The sequence below is a fragment of the Ornithorhynchus anatinus genome, chromosome 6 (assembly GCF_004115215.2).
Source record: "Ornithorhynchus anatinus isolate Pmale09 chromosome 6, mOrnAna1.pri.v4, whole genome shotgun sequence".
Lineage (NCBI taxonomy): Eukaryota > Metazoa > Chordata > Mammalia > Monotremata > Ornithorhynchidae > Ornithorhynchus > Ornithorhynchus anatinus.
The window spans coordinates 846,699-862,129 of record NC_041733.1 but is presented as its reverse complement, the minus strand read 5'-3'; the positions used below and the strand labels follow the sequence as shown (position 1 = coordinate 862,129).

The window sequence follows — 15,431 nt, the reverse complement described above, 5'->3', positions numbered from 1 at the left end:
CCCCAAGGCCTGCGGACCCCTCGGAGGACACAGCTGATGCTGCTCTGGGGGCAAAGGGGTGATCGGGATACCGGGCCCTGGAGGACCCCTAGGGTCAGGCGAGGGGTCACTCCGCACTGTGCATATTTGTATATATTATTACCTTATTAATTTTGTTAATGAGGTGTATATCTGCATGATTCAATTTATCTTGATGATGTTGTTTTGTTCTGTTTTGCTTTGCGGTATGGGAGCCCGTTATTGGGCAGGGATTGGCCCTATCTGTTGCCAAATTGTACATTCCAAGCCCTTAGTCCAGTGCTCTGCACATAGTTAGTGCTCAATAAATACTATTGAATGAACGAATGGAGCTGCATGACAGGAGGGGGATGGTCGGGGTTTCCCGCAGCCCGGGGTCCTCTTCGAAAAACCCGAGGCCCCAGCCTACACCTTCCCGTCATCGCCCCTGGGGAGCATGGGGGTTGGGGGGGATGGAGAGGGAGAAAAGAGAATAGGAACGTGGGTTCTAATCCCACCTTTGCCGCTTGTCTGCTGTGTGACCTTGGGCAAGTCACTTTACTACTCTGTGCCTCAGTTCCTTCAGCTGGAAAAGGGGGATTGACACTGTGAGCCCCACATGGGACAGGGACTGAGTCCAACCCGATTTGCTTGTATCCACCCCAGCATTTAGGACAGTGCCTGGCACATAGTAAGTAGAGAGACAGTCCCTGCCCACACCGGGTTTACAGTCTAGAAGGGGGGAGACAGACATGGAAGCAAGTAAACAGGCATCAATATAAATAAATAGAATTATAGATAGGTACACATATACACACGTGCTGTGGGGCGGGGGTAAGGGGGTAGAGCAAAGGGAGTGAGTCGGGGCAACGCGGAGTGGGGGGGAGCTGAGGAAAAGAGGGCTTAGTCTGGGAAGGCCTCTTGGAGGAGGTGAGAAGCAGCGTGGCTCAGTGGAAAGAGCACAGGCTTGGGAGTCAGAGGTCATGAGTTCGAATCCCAGCTCTGCCACTTGTCAGCTGTGTGACTGTGGGCAAGTCACTTAACTTCTCTGTGACTCAGTTACCTCATCTGTAAAATGGGGATTAACTGTGAGCCTCACGTGGGACAACCTGATTACCCTGTATCTACCCCAGCGCTTAGAACAGTGCTCGGCACAGAGTAAGCGCTTAACAAATACCAACATTAATATTATTAATATTATTATTATTAATAACTTTCAGTAGGGCTTAGAAGGGCGGGAAGAGTGATTGTTTGGAGGATTTGAGAAGGGAGGGCGGTCCAGGCCAGAGGTAGGACGTGGGCCGGGGTCAGCTGCGGGACAGGCATGAACAAGGCCCAGTGCGAAGGTTAATGGCACCGGAAGAGCGGAATGTGCGGGCTGGGTTGGAGAAATAGAGAAGGGAGATGACGGCTCCGCCACTTGTCTGCTGTGTGACCTTGGGCAAGTCACTTAACTTCTCTGTGCCTCAGTTACTTCATTTGTAAAAATGGGGATTAAAAAATATGAGCCCCACGAGGGACAATCTGATTACCCTGTATCTACCCCAGGGCTTAGAACAGTGCTCTGCACATAGCGCTTAACAAATACCATAATTATTATTATTATTATTTAACAAGTACCATAATTATTAATATTATTACTGAAGTGAGAGTGAGTCCGAGTCCATCCCCTGGCTGGCTACCAGGGGGCCGTCCTCTCTGTAGGCTGGACTGTAGTAGGCAGGACAAGGGCTACTCGTGTTGTGAGAGCAATAGACAGATGCTGCTGCCACTGGCCTCCCTGCAAACAAGGCTTTCCCCTGTCTCTGAGCCCGAAGTGCCAGGGTGGGGAGGGTGGTTGTCCGACAGTTTGGACAGATCTGCGGCGGGGGAGGCGTCGGCTGGAGCCCCCCCCTGCTCGGGTCAGTTTGGACTGTTGAAGGGGGACCTGCTCTGCACACAGTAAGTGCTCGATAAATACGACTGAGTGAATGAAAGCCCCACATCTCGCCCTTCCATTTTCTTCCAGGAGATCAATTATCCTAATGACTTTCTGCAGCTTGACCTTAAGATATGTGAGGGCAGGGATTGGTTTTAAAAATACTGTAGTACTCTCCCCAGCCCTAGGCATACTGCTCAGTAAATGATATGTGCTTTGATTCGTGTATCCCCACCTTTGCTGTAATCAGGGCATGTATATGCCTTTTGGGGTTGTTCCAAGAGGAAAGCATTTTTTTAAATGGTATTTAAGTATTTACTATTTACCAGGGACTGTACTAAACGCTGGGGTAGGCCCAAGCTGATTGGGTTGAACACAGTCCCTGTCCTACACAGGGCTTGCAATCTGAATCCCCATTTTACAGATGAGGTAAGTGAGGCACAGAGAAGTTGAGTGACTTGCCCCAGGTGTCCCAGCAGGCAAGTGGCAGAGTGGGGATTAGAACCCATTAGATTAGAATGAATGTCTCCAACTTCGAACCATATGGTAATCCAAACGTATTTTATTCCACTGAATGAGCACTTTAAATCCAAGTCCGCTTCAAAAGTAGAGCTAAAGGGTAGTCACTTTCCCAATGAGAATTAGGATCCCAATTTGACTAGCAATAATCGAGTCCCTTGTAATTGGGGAAGATATTCATTACCCACTTAAACTCTGAATTCTTTCCTCACTCCAGGAAAACAACGGAAACGATTTAGTCCCCAGCTGAGCAGAGGAATCCCATGAACCGCTGTTAACTGAGTTTACACTTGGTTGACTCATCTTCTAGAAGGCTAAAGTATTTGAAACCGAATGCCTTGCGTGATAAAATTGCAGAGCTGCACCTAGAGCTCGTAGATATAACATATAATTACAGAAATCTATAAGAAATGTAAAAAAAGATCATAAGTTAGTGGCAAAATAAGCAGCTCCCAGGGGTAACCAGGAAATGGAAACATTTCCAAATTTAGCGTGTGCTGCAGGGGACACAGGGTAATCTGATGTATGGGGGTTGTCTAGGGCCAATCCGACAGCGATTGTGCCTCTTCTTGGAAGTAGGGGGGGAGGGGAGGGGGCATGAGGTCCCTCCAGTGAGAAGATGCTGATCGTTGCCGGGGCAACCGTCCCCCAGAAAGGCGATTAGAAAATTGCTCAAGGACAGTATATGGCAGAGCTCCAATTGGAGGGCTCTGGGGCTTCAGGGCGCGTGGCTGAGCCACCGTGAGGGTTAATGGAGTATTAGGAGGTTAAATGTATTTCAAGATAAAATCGTGAGGAGCCTCCGAGTAGGGCCCCAACCACCAATGACTCAGATTGGCTAAGCTGACCCTTAGTGGCTTTGGGCTCTCTCTATCTATTCAAATATGTGTGTGTGTGCTCATATGGTGGGGTTCAGAGGACAAAGCCAGAGGTTGAGGGCTGAGAGACTGGGTTCTAGTCTCTACTCTGCCCCTGGCCTGCTGTGTGACCTTGAGTCAGTAACCTGCCCTCTCTGGACCTGTTTCCTCCCTTCCTTATGGAGAGAAGACCCCTTCCACCCTCCCCATTCAGTGAGGGATGTTTGTGTGTGTGTGTATGGCCTGAGTCCAGTGTTCTTTCTATTGTGTCTACCCTAGTTGGGCTGACTAAATATCATCACTAACTTAGCATCCCAAATCATACCCTTCCTCTTGGAGAGCTCCAATCTATAACCTATTTCAGTATCTATCTCTTCAGCTGGACTAGAAGTTCCTCGAGGGTAGGAAGTGTGTCTAATAACTCTACTGTGGTCTCCCAAGTGCTTAGTACAGTGCTCTGCTCCCAGCAGGTGCTGGATCAGTACTACTGATTTATGAGACAGTAAGCTCCTGGAAGGCAGGGATCTTGTCTTCCACTTCTGTCAAGCTCTTCCAATCTCTCAATACAGTGCTTTGGGCACACTGGCACCCAGAAAGTACTGTTGATTGGATTGATCAGACGGTAAGCTCCTTGAGGGCAAAAGCTCCCCTCTCCCAGATGCTTAGTTCAGCACTCTGCACTCAGCAGCCGATCAGTCAATAATACTGACTGGAGGAGGAGGGGAATCAGAGCCCCTGGGCCCTCGGCTACCCGGCAGGAGGCACTACGTCCCAGAACGACCGTGTCCATGGGCATGGAGGGTTTCACTTATCCACCCTCCCCAGGGGCTGTGGGAGATACCCTCTCCAAACTGGGAGGCCCAGGAAACACTGTTACAAGCGGGATTCGGACATCAGCTCCCTGCCATCGGTCCCAGGCGGGTCGCTCAGGTCCTCGGCCAGGGCGGGCAGGACGGCCTTGGTCGAGAGCGGAGCACCACCCCGGAAGAGGGTCACCAGCCGGATGGGCGGGTGGACGGCCAAGGCCTTCTGGAAGGCCTCAGAGGTGAAGTAGTAGATGAAGGGGTCGAAGCAGCAGTTGAGGGTGGCGACGCAGAGAGTGATGGGATACATGGTCCTGGCAAAGCGCTCAAGCGTGCAGCTCGTGACAGCCCGGGAGCGCACCAGAGCATACAGGAAGAGGGTGGAGTTGTAGGGCACGAAGCAGACCACGAAGACGGCCACATGCACGGCGATCATCTTGAGGACCTTCTCCTTGTTGGTGCCGATCTGGGCCAGGGTGGCCGGCTTGCGCAGAGTCCGCAGCACCAGTGAGGCGCAGGTCAGGTTGAGCAGCAGTGGGATGAGGAAGCCGACCACCTCGATGAAGATGGTGATCTTGGCTAGGTAGGTTTTCCAGGTGAGCTGGGAGAAGCCTTCGAAGCAGGTGGTGGTGGCGTTGGAGACGTTAGTTGTGGAGAAGAAAGAGGCGGAGATGCCGCCACCGAGAACCAGGACCCATACGGCCACGCATACCAGGGCGCAGTTCCGGCGTGTGCGCAGGGTGCGGGAACGGAAGGGATGGCCAATGGCTAGGAAGCGGTCTACGCTGATGCAGGTGAGGAAGAGCATGCTGCCGTAGATGTTGGTCAGGAAGACCGTGCCCGACACCTTGCACAGCGGGTCGCCGAAAGGCCAGTGGCGGTTCAGGTTGTAGAAGATCTTGAAAGGCAGCGTGCAGACGAAGAGCAGGTCGGACATGGCCAGGTTGGTCATGAAGATGGTGGCCTCGCTGCGGGCACTCATGCGGCGGCAGAAGACGAAGAGCGAGGCGCAGTTGGTGACGAGACCCAGGACAAAGACCACACTGTACACCACCCCATTCAGGGGGTACTTGAAGGAGTCGTCGGTGACACAGGTCTGGTTGCTGCCCAGGGTGCCCATGCCCGCCTGGGCTCAGCTGGGGGGGCCCTGGGAGCGCCCCCGGGCCGTGGTCTCCATAGACCAGATGCGGGTACTGTGGCGGCCGGGCGCTTGGCCTCCTGAGGGGGATGGACAGACTGTCAGGGTTACACACAGCTCGACGCTGGCCCTCCCGCCCTGAGCCAGTCCATGCAATACCCCTGTGATGCCCCCATTTCCCCTCTTGTCATCCTGGGCCAGGTGGTCCCTGCTCTCCCCAGCAGTACCATGTAATGGGGGTCCAGAAGGGGCCTGCTCCCCACAGAGTGCAGGGATACATCCTGGGAAACCCTGCCAGGTGGCCACCTGGATCCGTGCACTGCAATTCTCCCCATTGGGCAGAGGCCCAGACAGGAACGCCTGGTCAGAGAGATTCCTCATGACTCCAGGCCAATATGACAAGTGCCCACAGAGAAGGATGAGGGGTTGCTCCAGGAGGGGGAAGGGACAGTGGGGAAGAAGGGGACTGTGGGAAGATGGGGAGGAGGTCGGAGGAGGCAGCTGGTGGCACTTGCCGAGATGGTTTTCATACAATCTGAACTAAGGATCCACTTCTAGGCTCTGTCTAAAATGGCCATGTGCACTCTGAGCCCAGGTAGCCTGTCTCCCCACCAGCCCCTGCAAATTGCCACCACTGCCTCCAGAAAGCCAACCCCACCTATTCGGTCTGTCACCAAATCCTGTTGGTGGTATCTGCACAGTAGCTGAACGATCCACCCTCTCCTCTCCATCCGAATGACTACCAAGTCGATCCATGCACTAATCCTATCCCACCTCTTGACTACTGTATCAGCCTCCTCGCTCACTTTCCTGCCTCCTGTCTTTCCCCACTCCAGTCCACCCTTCTCTCTTAATCTTAGATCATTTTTATAAAAAAAAGTTCAGTCCACATCCCCGCAACTCCTCAAGAACCTCCAGTGTGTTTACCCATCAACCTCCACATCAAACAGAAATTCCTTACCATCCCCTATAACGCATTCAATCAGTTCTCTCCTTCCTCTTACCTTACTGATTTCCTACTTCAATCCAATCCACACATTTGGCTCCCCAATGTCAGCCCACTCACTGTACCTCATAGATTGTGAACCCCTCAAGGAACAGGGTCTATGTCAAATTCCCAGCTGTGTACTCTTTTCCAGCACTTAAAGTACAGTATTCTGCACCCAGTAAGTTCTTAATGCATACTGCTAATACTATGGCCTCTATCTCGTCTTTCTCACTGCCAACCCTTTGCCCATAACCTCCTTCTGGCCTGGAACTCCCTTCCCTTCATATCTGACAAACCATACCTCTACCCATCTTCAAAACCCTACTATAATATCTTTTCCAGGAAGTCTTCTCTGACTTACCCTCCCCTGATAAACCCTCCCTTGTCCTTCCTCTATCTCTCCCCCAATAGTTTATCAGCTCCTTGAAGGCAGGCATGGTGTCTACCAACTTTGTGTTGTAATAAATCAAGGGTATTTATTGAGCACATCCTGTCTGCAGAGCACTGAACTGAGTGCATAGGAAAACAGTACAATGGAGGTGGTAGACACAGTTCTTGCTCGTAAAGAGCTTAAAGTCTAATGGGGGAGACTTTCAAAATGAGAAAATGGCAGACTGTAAGATTATGTAGCAAAGTACACTGCTGCATTCAGGTACATTGTATTTGCCCAAGAGCAGAGTATACTGCTCTGCACCTAATACCTCATTAAATGGCTTTGTATGATCACTGGAAACCTTTACACAGTTTCCTGTAACTGTGCCTCAGCTACCTCATGTGTAAAATGGGAAGGAAGACTCTGAGCCTCATGTAAGACAGGGACTGAATCTAACATGATTACCTCTTACCCACTGCAGCACTTAAAACAATGTCTGGTACATAGTAAACTCTTAACGATTACCATTAGAAAAAAACACAAAACCTCCCCAATCCTAGCTCTGTGGCCCAGGCATTTGGGAGCCTCCTGCATTGGCCATGTCCCTTGCCAGGCCTGCCAGCTGGGCATTCATTTGCCTCTGAATGGGTGAAGCTTGGGGTCCTGCCCACTTTTCTTTGGAATGCAAGAGATCTTGGACCCAGGGGCCCATAGGGAAGCCAGTGAAAGGGGCCAGGGCCTGGGCCTGATGCTGGGCACATCCTGGCTGTACAGAACTCATGAGGCTGAGGCTGGTCCGGGTACAGGACCAACACTAGAATGGCACCACCCTCCTCCCCCCACACCCATGTCAGGCCATGCCATCTACCCTGGCCTGGAACTGGCTCCTGGTTCCCGAGTTGAGCAAGGGACAGGCAAGGTGATGCCAAAGGAGCAGAGGGCATTGGCTTTCACTCAAGGCTGATCCCCCACAGTCTCTGCCCGAATCCTGCCTACTTGCAGAGGCCATGCTGGTCCTCTGGGGTCTTTGCTGCATCCTAGCAGTCCTAACCTTAACCTCTCAGAAAGCTGGACTCCCGGGGAACCCCTGAATGACCACACACCATTCCAAAGTTACTCGTGCACCCACCCCCCGGTCCCTGTGAAAGCAGACGCCTCATCTGAGCCATGGGGTCAGAGGCTGGAGTTGAGGTGGAGGGAGGCTGGCGCTGATGGAAAAAGCACCAGACACAAAGATGTCCAGTGCCATTTCCAGAGCTCCTTATCTTCCCTCTCAAACCTTGTCCTCTCCCTGACCTTCCTGTCGCAGTGGACGGAACTACCATCCTTCCCGTCTCACAAGCCCGCAACCTTGCTGTCATCCTTAACTCTGCTCTCTCATTCACCCCACACATCCAATCCGTCACGAAAACCTGCCGGTCTCACCTTCACAACATTGCCAAGATCCGCCCTTTCCTCTCCATCCAAACTGCTACCTTGTTGGTACAATCTCTCATAATATCCCGATTGGATTATTGCATCAGCCTCCTTTCTGATCTCCCATCCTCCTGTGTCTCTCCGCTTCAGTCTATACTTCACTCTGCTACCCGGATTATCTTTTTACAGAAATGCTCTGGGCATGTCACTCCCCTCCTCAAAAACCTTCAATGGTTGCCTGTCAACCTTCGCACGAAGCAAAACTCCTCACTATTGGCTTCAAAGCTCTCCATCACCTTGCCCCCTCCTATCTCACCTCCCATCTCTCCTTCTACAGCTCAGCCCATACACTCTGCTCCTCTGCTGCTGACCTCCTCACTGTGCCTCGTTGTCCCCTCTTCCGCCATCGACCTCTGGCCCACATCCTACCACTTACCTGGAATGGCCTCCCTCCTCACATCTGCCAAACTAACTCTCTTCCCCTCTTCAAAGCCCTACTGAGAGTTCACCTCCTCCAGGAGGCCTTCCCAGACTGAGCCCTCTCTTTCCCTCTGCCCCTCCTCCCCTCCCCATTGCTCCTATTCCCTCCCTCTGCTCTAACCCCTTCCCTGGCTCAGTGGAAAGAGCCTGGGCTTGGGAGACAGAGGTCATGGGTTCTAATCCCAGCTCTGCCGCTTGCCAGCTGTGTGACTTTGGGCAAGTCAATTAACTTCTCTGTGCCTCAGTTACCTCATCTGTAAAATGGGGATTAAAACTGAGCCCCACGTGTGACAACCTGATCACCTTGTATCCCCCAGCATTTAGAACAGTGCTTTGCACATAGCGCTTAACAAATGCCAACATTATTATTACTATTGTGTATATTGGTATATATTAATTACTTTATTTTATTAATGTTGTGTATATATATCTATGATTCTATCTATTTTGATGGTCCTGATGCCTGTTTGTTTTGCTCTCTCCCCCTTGTAGACTCTTAGCCCGCTGTTGGGCATGGATTGTCTCTAACTGTTGCCAAATTGTACATTCCAAGCACTGAGTACAGTGCTCTGCTCACAATAAGTGCTTAATAGATACAATTGAATGAGTGAATGAATGAATATTTGGGCTAGCCAGGGAGAGGCCCAGCCAGACACTGGACTATCCGCATGGGGGAGAAGCCGGCAAACAGCCATCCTAGTGAAGTTCTGGCTGGTCATGGAGGGCAGAAAATCTGTGTAGCTTGGTGATGACCCCATGGCTAACACAGGGTGCCCAAGGCATGTGCACAAAGAAGGGAGCAGATCCATCTGGATTCTCCTGTTCCTTCTGCCTCCCCCAGGTCCCCACCCTGCCTGTCTGACTCACCGTTAACTTCTTTCAGGTGTGAGGTTTGAGGTATTGGGGGGGGGGAAGGGATCATCAACAGTAAGCAGGAAATGGGGTTGGGGGAGGGGAGGTGTTAGGAGTCTGTGACCTAAACTGAATCTTTAACTTTGGCCTACACACATGGAATCAATTGTGACGTGCTGCAGGCTGGCCCTGACTCTCCCAGCTGGGCCAGGAGAGTGGTGAAATCAGGCACTGCTGGCCCAGCAGGGAGTGGACATTGGAGCCTTCCAGGTTTACACTGAGAAGACAGTTCAGTGTCCACCTTGTCTGCTCCCTGTCCAATTCCACACCATGGGGACAGGCTTGGGTCCAGATGGTCTACCCCCTGCCCAACTGTACACCACAGGGATGGTCTGGTGTGGTGTCTTTGGGTCCAGTGTCAGTGCCCAGTCTCCATCTGCTGAGTCCCATGTGTCGGAAAGAGCGCCCATATCCACGGAGACGCAGGAGGGGGATGTAGCGGTTCTTGAGCTGGAGTCGGGGATCAGCCTACCGCAGATTCTCTGGGTCCTGCAGCTTTCCCCAGAAGCTCCTGAACCCCTAGTGCAGAACTTTCCCCAAACTCAATGGAGAACTGTGCTAAAGCCAACTGCCGCCTGCTGTGCCGTCCACCCCCTCTGTCATCTGCTCAGCCCGCCCTCTCTGGGCGTCAGAGGTTAATCCTCTTTCAAGGCATGTGCTGGTGTGGGGGAGAGTTATGGGCGGTGGGGAGGAAAGCCCCTTTTCCCCTGCCATACCCCACAGGGTTCCCTGAAACCACGGGCTCTGGAGAGACCCCGGAGCATGTATCGTGGCAGTCAGAAAGGGCTCTGTGGTCACTTCCTCTCTTGTCCTCCCCCTCTCCCTTCCCATCCCCTCAGCACTGTACTCGTCCGCTCAACTGTACATGTTTTCATTACCCTATTTTGTTAATGAGATGTACATCACCTTGATTCTATTTATTTGCTATTGTTTTAACGAGATGTCCATCCCCTTGATTCTATTGTTCTTGTCTGTCTGTCTCCCTCTATTAGACCGTAAGCTCATCAAAGGGCAGGGACTGTCTCTATCTGTTACCGATTTGTACATTCCAAGCGCTTAGTACAGTGCTCTGCACATAGTAAGCGCTCAATAAATACTATTGAATGAATGAATGAATGAATGGACCCCTGGAGGCTTAGGTCCAGCTGGAGGGCTCTGAGGGAAAGGATTGAGTTTTACACTTCTATGGACTAATCTCTCATTCCTCCTCCCAGTTCTCCCTCTGTATTGTTTCACCTATGCACTTGGGTCTAAACAATTAGGTACTCACTCTCCCCTGCCCCCACAGTATTTATATCTATAGCTATATGTACTCTTATACTGCTACTCTAACTATAATTCTTTTTAATGTCTATCTTTGCTGCTAAATTGAAAGCTTCTTGATGATAGGGATCATGCTGTACTCTCCCAAATGCCTAGTACAGGGCTCTGCCTATAAGAAGTGTTCAATAAATGCCAGTGATTGATTTCCCTGGTGGGGGGGGGGGGGGCACTATCAAGCTAACCTACTCATTATGCTTCATTCCCATCTTGACTGCTTCTAACCTCTTGCTCCTTCATTCCATCTCGCCAGATGAATTCCATCTTGTCAGGAACTTCCTCCTCCTTCACATCCGGTAGATTACCACGCTACCCCTCTTCAAACCCCATCTGAGCTCACATCTCCTCCAGGAGCCTCCCCTGAGTCATCTCTCATCTTTCCACTTTGACTCTCCCAACTGTCACCTCTGCCCTACTCATCCAACTAAACACTAAAGTCTCCCTGAAGGCCTTAGATTTTACACACATGTATTATACTCAATGATAACGGTCTATCTGTAACATTGTTGTATCCGCCTTCCCTGGTAGATTGCAAGCTTCTTGAAGGCAGCGATCATGTCTACTAAGTTGACTGCACTCTCCCAGGGGCCTGGTGCATCGTCTTGCACACAGCAGATGCCTGATGAACAGGATGCATTAAAGGGCTGGCAAGGGGGCTCTTGGGGTAGAGTAGAACTGGGGTCAAGTCATCCTGCCTGGACATTCCATCCCTGGAATTCTGTCCGGCGCTCCGACTTGCTCCCAGCTGGCCCTAGTGCCATAACAAAAACATCCCCCAGCTGCTCTGACCCTTTGGAGGAAGTGTGTTTTTAGAGCATGAAGACAAACAGCGCATCAGGTACAACCTGCTGAAACAGGTGAGAGATCCTTGTGTTTGCCCACCGAGTGTGCTGAGGGCTTCCCCAGTCTCTCCAACTGGCCCACCTCACTACAAATGACCACCTCACCAGGGCCTCCAGAGATGGCCTGGGAGTCAGAAGATCATGGGTTCTAATCCTGACTCTGCCACTTGTCCGTTTTGTGACCTTTTGCATGTCACTTCACTTCTCTGGGCCTCAATTATGTCATGCGTAAAATGGGGATTGAGACTGTGAGCTCCAAATAAGACAGGAACTGTGTCCAACGCGAATTGCTTTTATCCACCCCAGTCCTCAGTACAGTTCCTTGCACATAGTAAGCGTATGATAATTCACATAATTAATTGACCTGGGGTGGCCCACTCTGACAAGTGGGGTTTGGCGATTCCTCTCCTTCCAGGAATGACCCGAAAGCCTGGCATGGCACTGGGGATAGGAGCTTGGGATGGAGAGGTCAGGGTGGGGGGTGACAAGAGGCACCGCAGGCTGGCCATCTGTCCTGCTCCTGAGTCAATCAGCATCCTTCAGCAGATCCATCCCTAGCTCTGATGGTGGGTGTCCAGGAGGACCAGCCCTCCATTCCTCCTCGGTTGGGCAGACCATAGCACTGATCCAGGGGGCAGGGACAGGTTTCCTGGCTTCTGATGATCTTACTCCATTCTCAGTGTTTTTCCCGATCTGGGCACAGGAAGGCCTGTGGCTTCGGCAACAGTAGTGACCAGTACGTGCTTAGTGCTTCTATAAGACCTGCATCTGTGGTTCTTGGGTGGGGCAGGGGGTGGGTTGGACCATGTCCTGCTACCTGCCAGGTGACCCTGGCCTTGAATTGCCCCAAGGGATGAACTCTTAGCTGATTCTTCCCTCAGCCTCTCCTCTGACTTGCACCGACTGTGCTGGTGGAGGCAGCAGCAGTATGGTGAGAGGCTGGGCTGGGCAGTCTTCATGCCAGCCTTCGACTGACGCTTTGCTCCCTAATTGCCAAAGGTCATCAGGCCGGCCCGGAAGGCCTGTGTCAGCAGAAGACGTGTCTCTGCACTCCCAAATGCTTGGTATGGTGCTCTACCCTCAGCAAGCACTCATGTCAACCCCAGAATTACAGAGTTTTGCTAGAATTACAGAGAAGAGGTCAGTGGCACATCCTGGTTCCAAATCAGCCCTGATTTGCCCGAGCTAGATGGCCGTCAGCTCCCTGAAGGCAGGACTGTGTCTTCGTGAAACAAGGTGGTCTAGTGGAAAGAATACGGGCCCAGGAGTTAGAGGACCTGGGTTCTAATTCCTGCTCTGCCACATACCTGCTCTGTGACCTTGGGCAAGTCACTTAACTTCTCTGTGTCTCAGTTCCCCCATCTGCAAAATTGGGATTCAGTACCTGTTCTCCCTCCTACTTAGACTGTGAGCTCTATGTGGGAGCTGATTATCTTGTATGTACCCCAGTGCTTAATACAGTGCTTGGCACATAATGAGGGCTTGACAAATACTACAATTATTATTATTCCATTTATTGTGCCTTCAGTTTGGGGCCTTGCCTGGACAGATGCCCAATAATTGGTTAACTGATGGATGATCAGTCAGTGAGGGGCTCTGGAGAGGGAGATCCAGTCACATCTCTGAGACCCTGCCCAGATCCCACTTGACCGGCTCCTCCCCCCGCGATAGGGTGTGGCCGTGTCCAAGGGAGGCGGCAGGTTCCAGGCTCTGGAGCCGAATCCCCAACTCTACCGGAGTCTTCGAGGAGGCAGGTCTGGGACACTAACCTGTGTTTCATTTCTACTTCCGCTGTGTAAAGGGTTGAAGGGATGCTGCATCCCCACACTAACTTGTGAGCCCAGCCCCCAGCCCCTCTAATCTGATGGACAGCTTTCACCCAGGACTTTATATTGAGCACCTGGCAAAAGATGCAGCAAGATGCCAGCTCTCTGCCCTCAGGGGTTTCAGGTTGATGAGGAGAGATGGGCAGACTCACATGATGTGTAGGCAGGGAGAACTGGAGGAAGAGTGGGGCAGAACGGGCGATGGCACGAGGGTTTCAGAGTGGAACCGCTGGATAAGTAACTGACTATACAGAGGTTCAAATTTTTAGATATGTGTATGTTATATAATATGTGTAATGTGTATCCTATATCATGTATCTTGACAAAGTACCGAGCCCGGATAGAAGACATGTTTGAGCTAAGGATGGGTGCTGGACCGGGACGAGTCTGGGTTGGGAATCATTCTGGGAAGGCTTCCTGAAGGGGGTGTGATTTTCTCAGGGGCCTTTATGTGCCCTTGTAAGACGGCAGTTCTGTGTCAAGTAAGAGGAAAAATAATGAAGTTGGCTGTGAAGGGGTTTTCCGGCCGCCTGCAATGAAAGAGAAAAGACTTGCAACGTCGCGGCGGTAGAGTGTTTCTGGGATGGCCGGCCAGGGTTGCCCTGGTGCTGCTGCTGTTATAGGGAGAGAGGAGCCAAAGCAGAGGGGGAGTGAGGGGAGCGAGGGCCCGACCTCCCCCTCTGCCTGTCCATTGGTCTCTTCCATCCCAGAGCTCCAGGAGATGGACCCTGGCCTGGATGGACACAGATGGACAGGCGGGGCCCTGCTCCCTGCAGCTTCTAGTGCTCAGGGCAGCCAGGGGCGGGAGGCAGGAGTTATGTCCTTTCAACTCAGCATCTGACTCAGCCTAGGCTAGAATCTTCCTCTTTTCTTCCTACTCTTTCTCGTCCTCTTCTTTTTCCTCTTTTCCCTCCTCCTCTTCTTTCTCTTTCCCCCCTCCTCCTCCTTCTCTTCCTCCCCCTCTTGTTTTTCTTCTTTCCCTCCTCCTCCTTCTCTTCCTTCTCCTCTTCCTCCTCCTTCTCTTCTTCCTCTTTCCCTCCTTCTCTTTTTTCCTCTTTCCCTCCTCCTCTTTTTCCTCTTTCCCTCCTCCGCTTTTCTCTTTCCCTCCTCCTCCTCCTCCTCCTCCTCTTCTTCCTCTCTTGTCCTTCTCTTCTTCCTTTTTATCCCTCCTTGTCTTCCTCTTTTTTTCCTCCCCCTCTTCCTTCTCTCCCAACGCTTTCTCCCTCCTTGCCTTCTTTTTTTTCCTCCTTCTCTTTCTTCCTCCTTCCCTTCCTCCTCCTCCTCCTCCCCTCTCGGCCCGGCCTCCGATCTTAGCCGGCCCCAGGTTCCATCTTGCATCCGTCCTCCTGCCCTGCCCTCCGCTGCCCTCCTTCGCCCCGGGGGACCGGTGGGAGGTCCGGCCTGGCCCGGGCCCGCCGGCAGCCCGCGAGGACCGGCCCCGGCCCGTCCGTTGTTCGGGGCCGGCCCAGCCTGGGACCATCCGGACCGTCCGGCTCCACTGACCAGAGCTGGAAGGGGCGGCCGGGCCGCACCCGCCTCCCTCCTGTTTCCCGCGCGTCCCGCAGCCGGCCGGACAGACTCACCGGACGGACGGACGGACGGACGGATGACCAACCGGAGCGAGCACTTAGCTGGGCGGCAGTGGGGTGGACAACGGACCCCGGGGCGGCCTCGGTCTCTCCATCTCGGCGAGGAACAGCGAGAGGGAGCTCCCCTCCCCAAAGTGGGCAGGGATGGGTGACCTCCGACCCCGGCCAGGCCCAGCCCGGCCTCCCGCGAACGAAGCCCGCAGAAAACGGGACCCGAGGAAGCCCCCGCGTCCCTCTCGGCTGGGGGGATGGGGGTGGGGAGGGGTCCCGGGGCGGGGGCTTGGGAAGGGATGCTCCCCATTGGGGGACTGACTCCCGGGCCCCGCCCCGTCCCCTCCTCCTCCGGACAAGAGTCCGACCCCCTTTCCCTTCCCGGAGCGCCCCCTCCCCCGCCCCCCACAACGCGGCTTGCCCTGCGGGGGGGACCCTGGAGTCCGGGGGGTGGACAGAGGG

At 52.8% G+C, this 15,431-nt stretch overlaps 1 protein-coding gene across 1 annotated transcript; it reads right to left on the bottom strand.

Annotated features, from left to right (window-relative positions):
- Positions 1–2,457: 2,457 nt before the first annotated feature.
- On the bottom strand, positions 2,458–15,197 carry LPAR4 (lysophosphatidic acid receptor 4). The gene is made up of 2 exons (XM_029067099.2): positions 14,973–15,197; positions 2,458–5,312 (listed from the first exon to the last, which is right to left on the bottom strand). Exon 2 carries the CDS (start codon positions 5,212–5,214, stop codon positions 4,165–4,167), a length of 1,050 nt encoding a protein of 349 aa, XP_028922932.1. The 5' UTR covers positions 5,215–5,312; positions 14,973–15,197; the 3' UTR covers positions 2,458–4,164.
- Between the last annotated feature and the right edge of the window lie 234 nt (positions 15,198–15,431).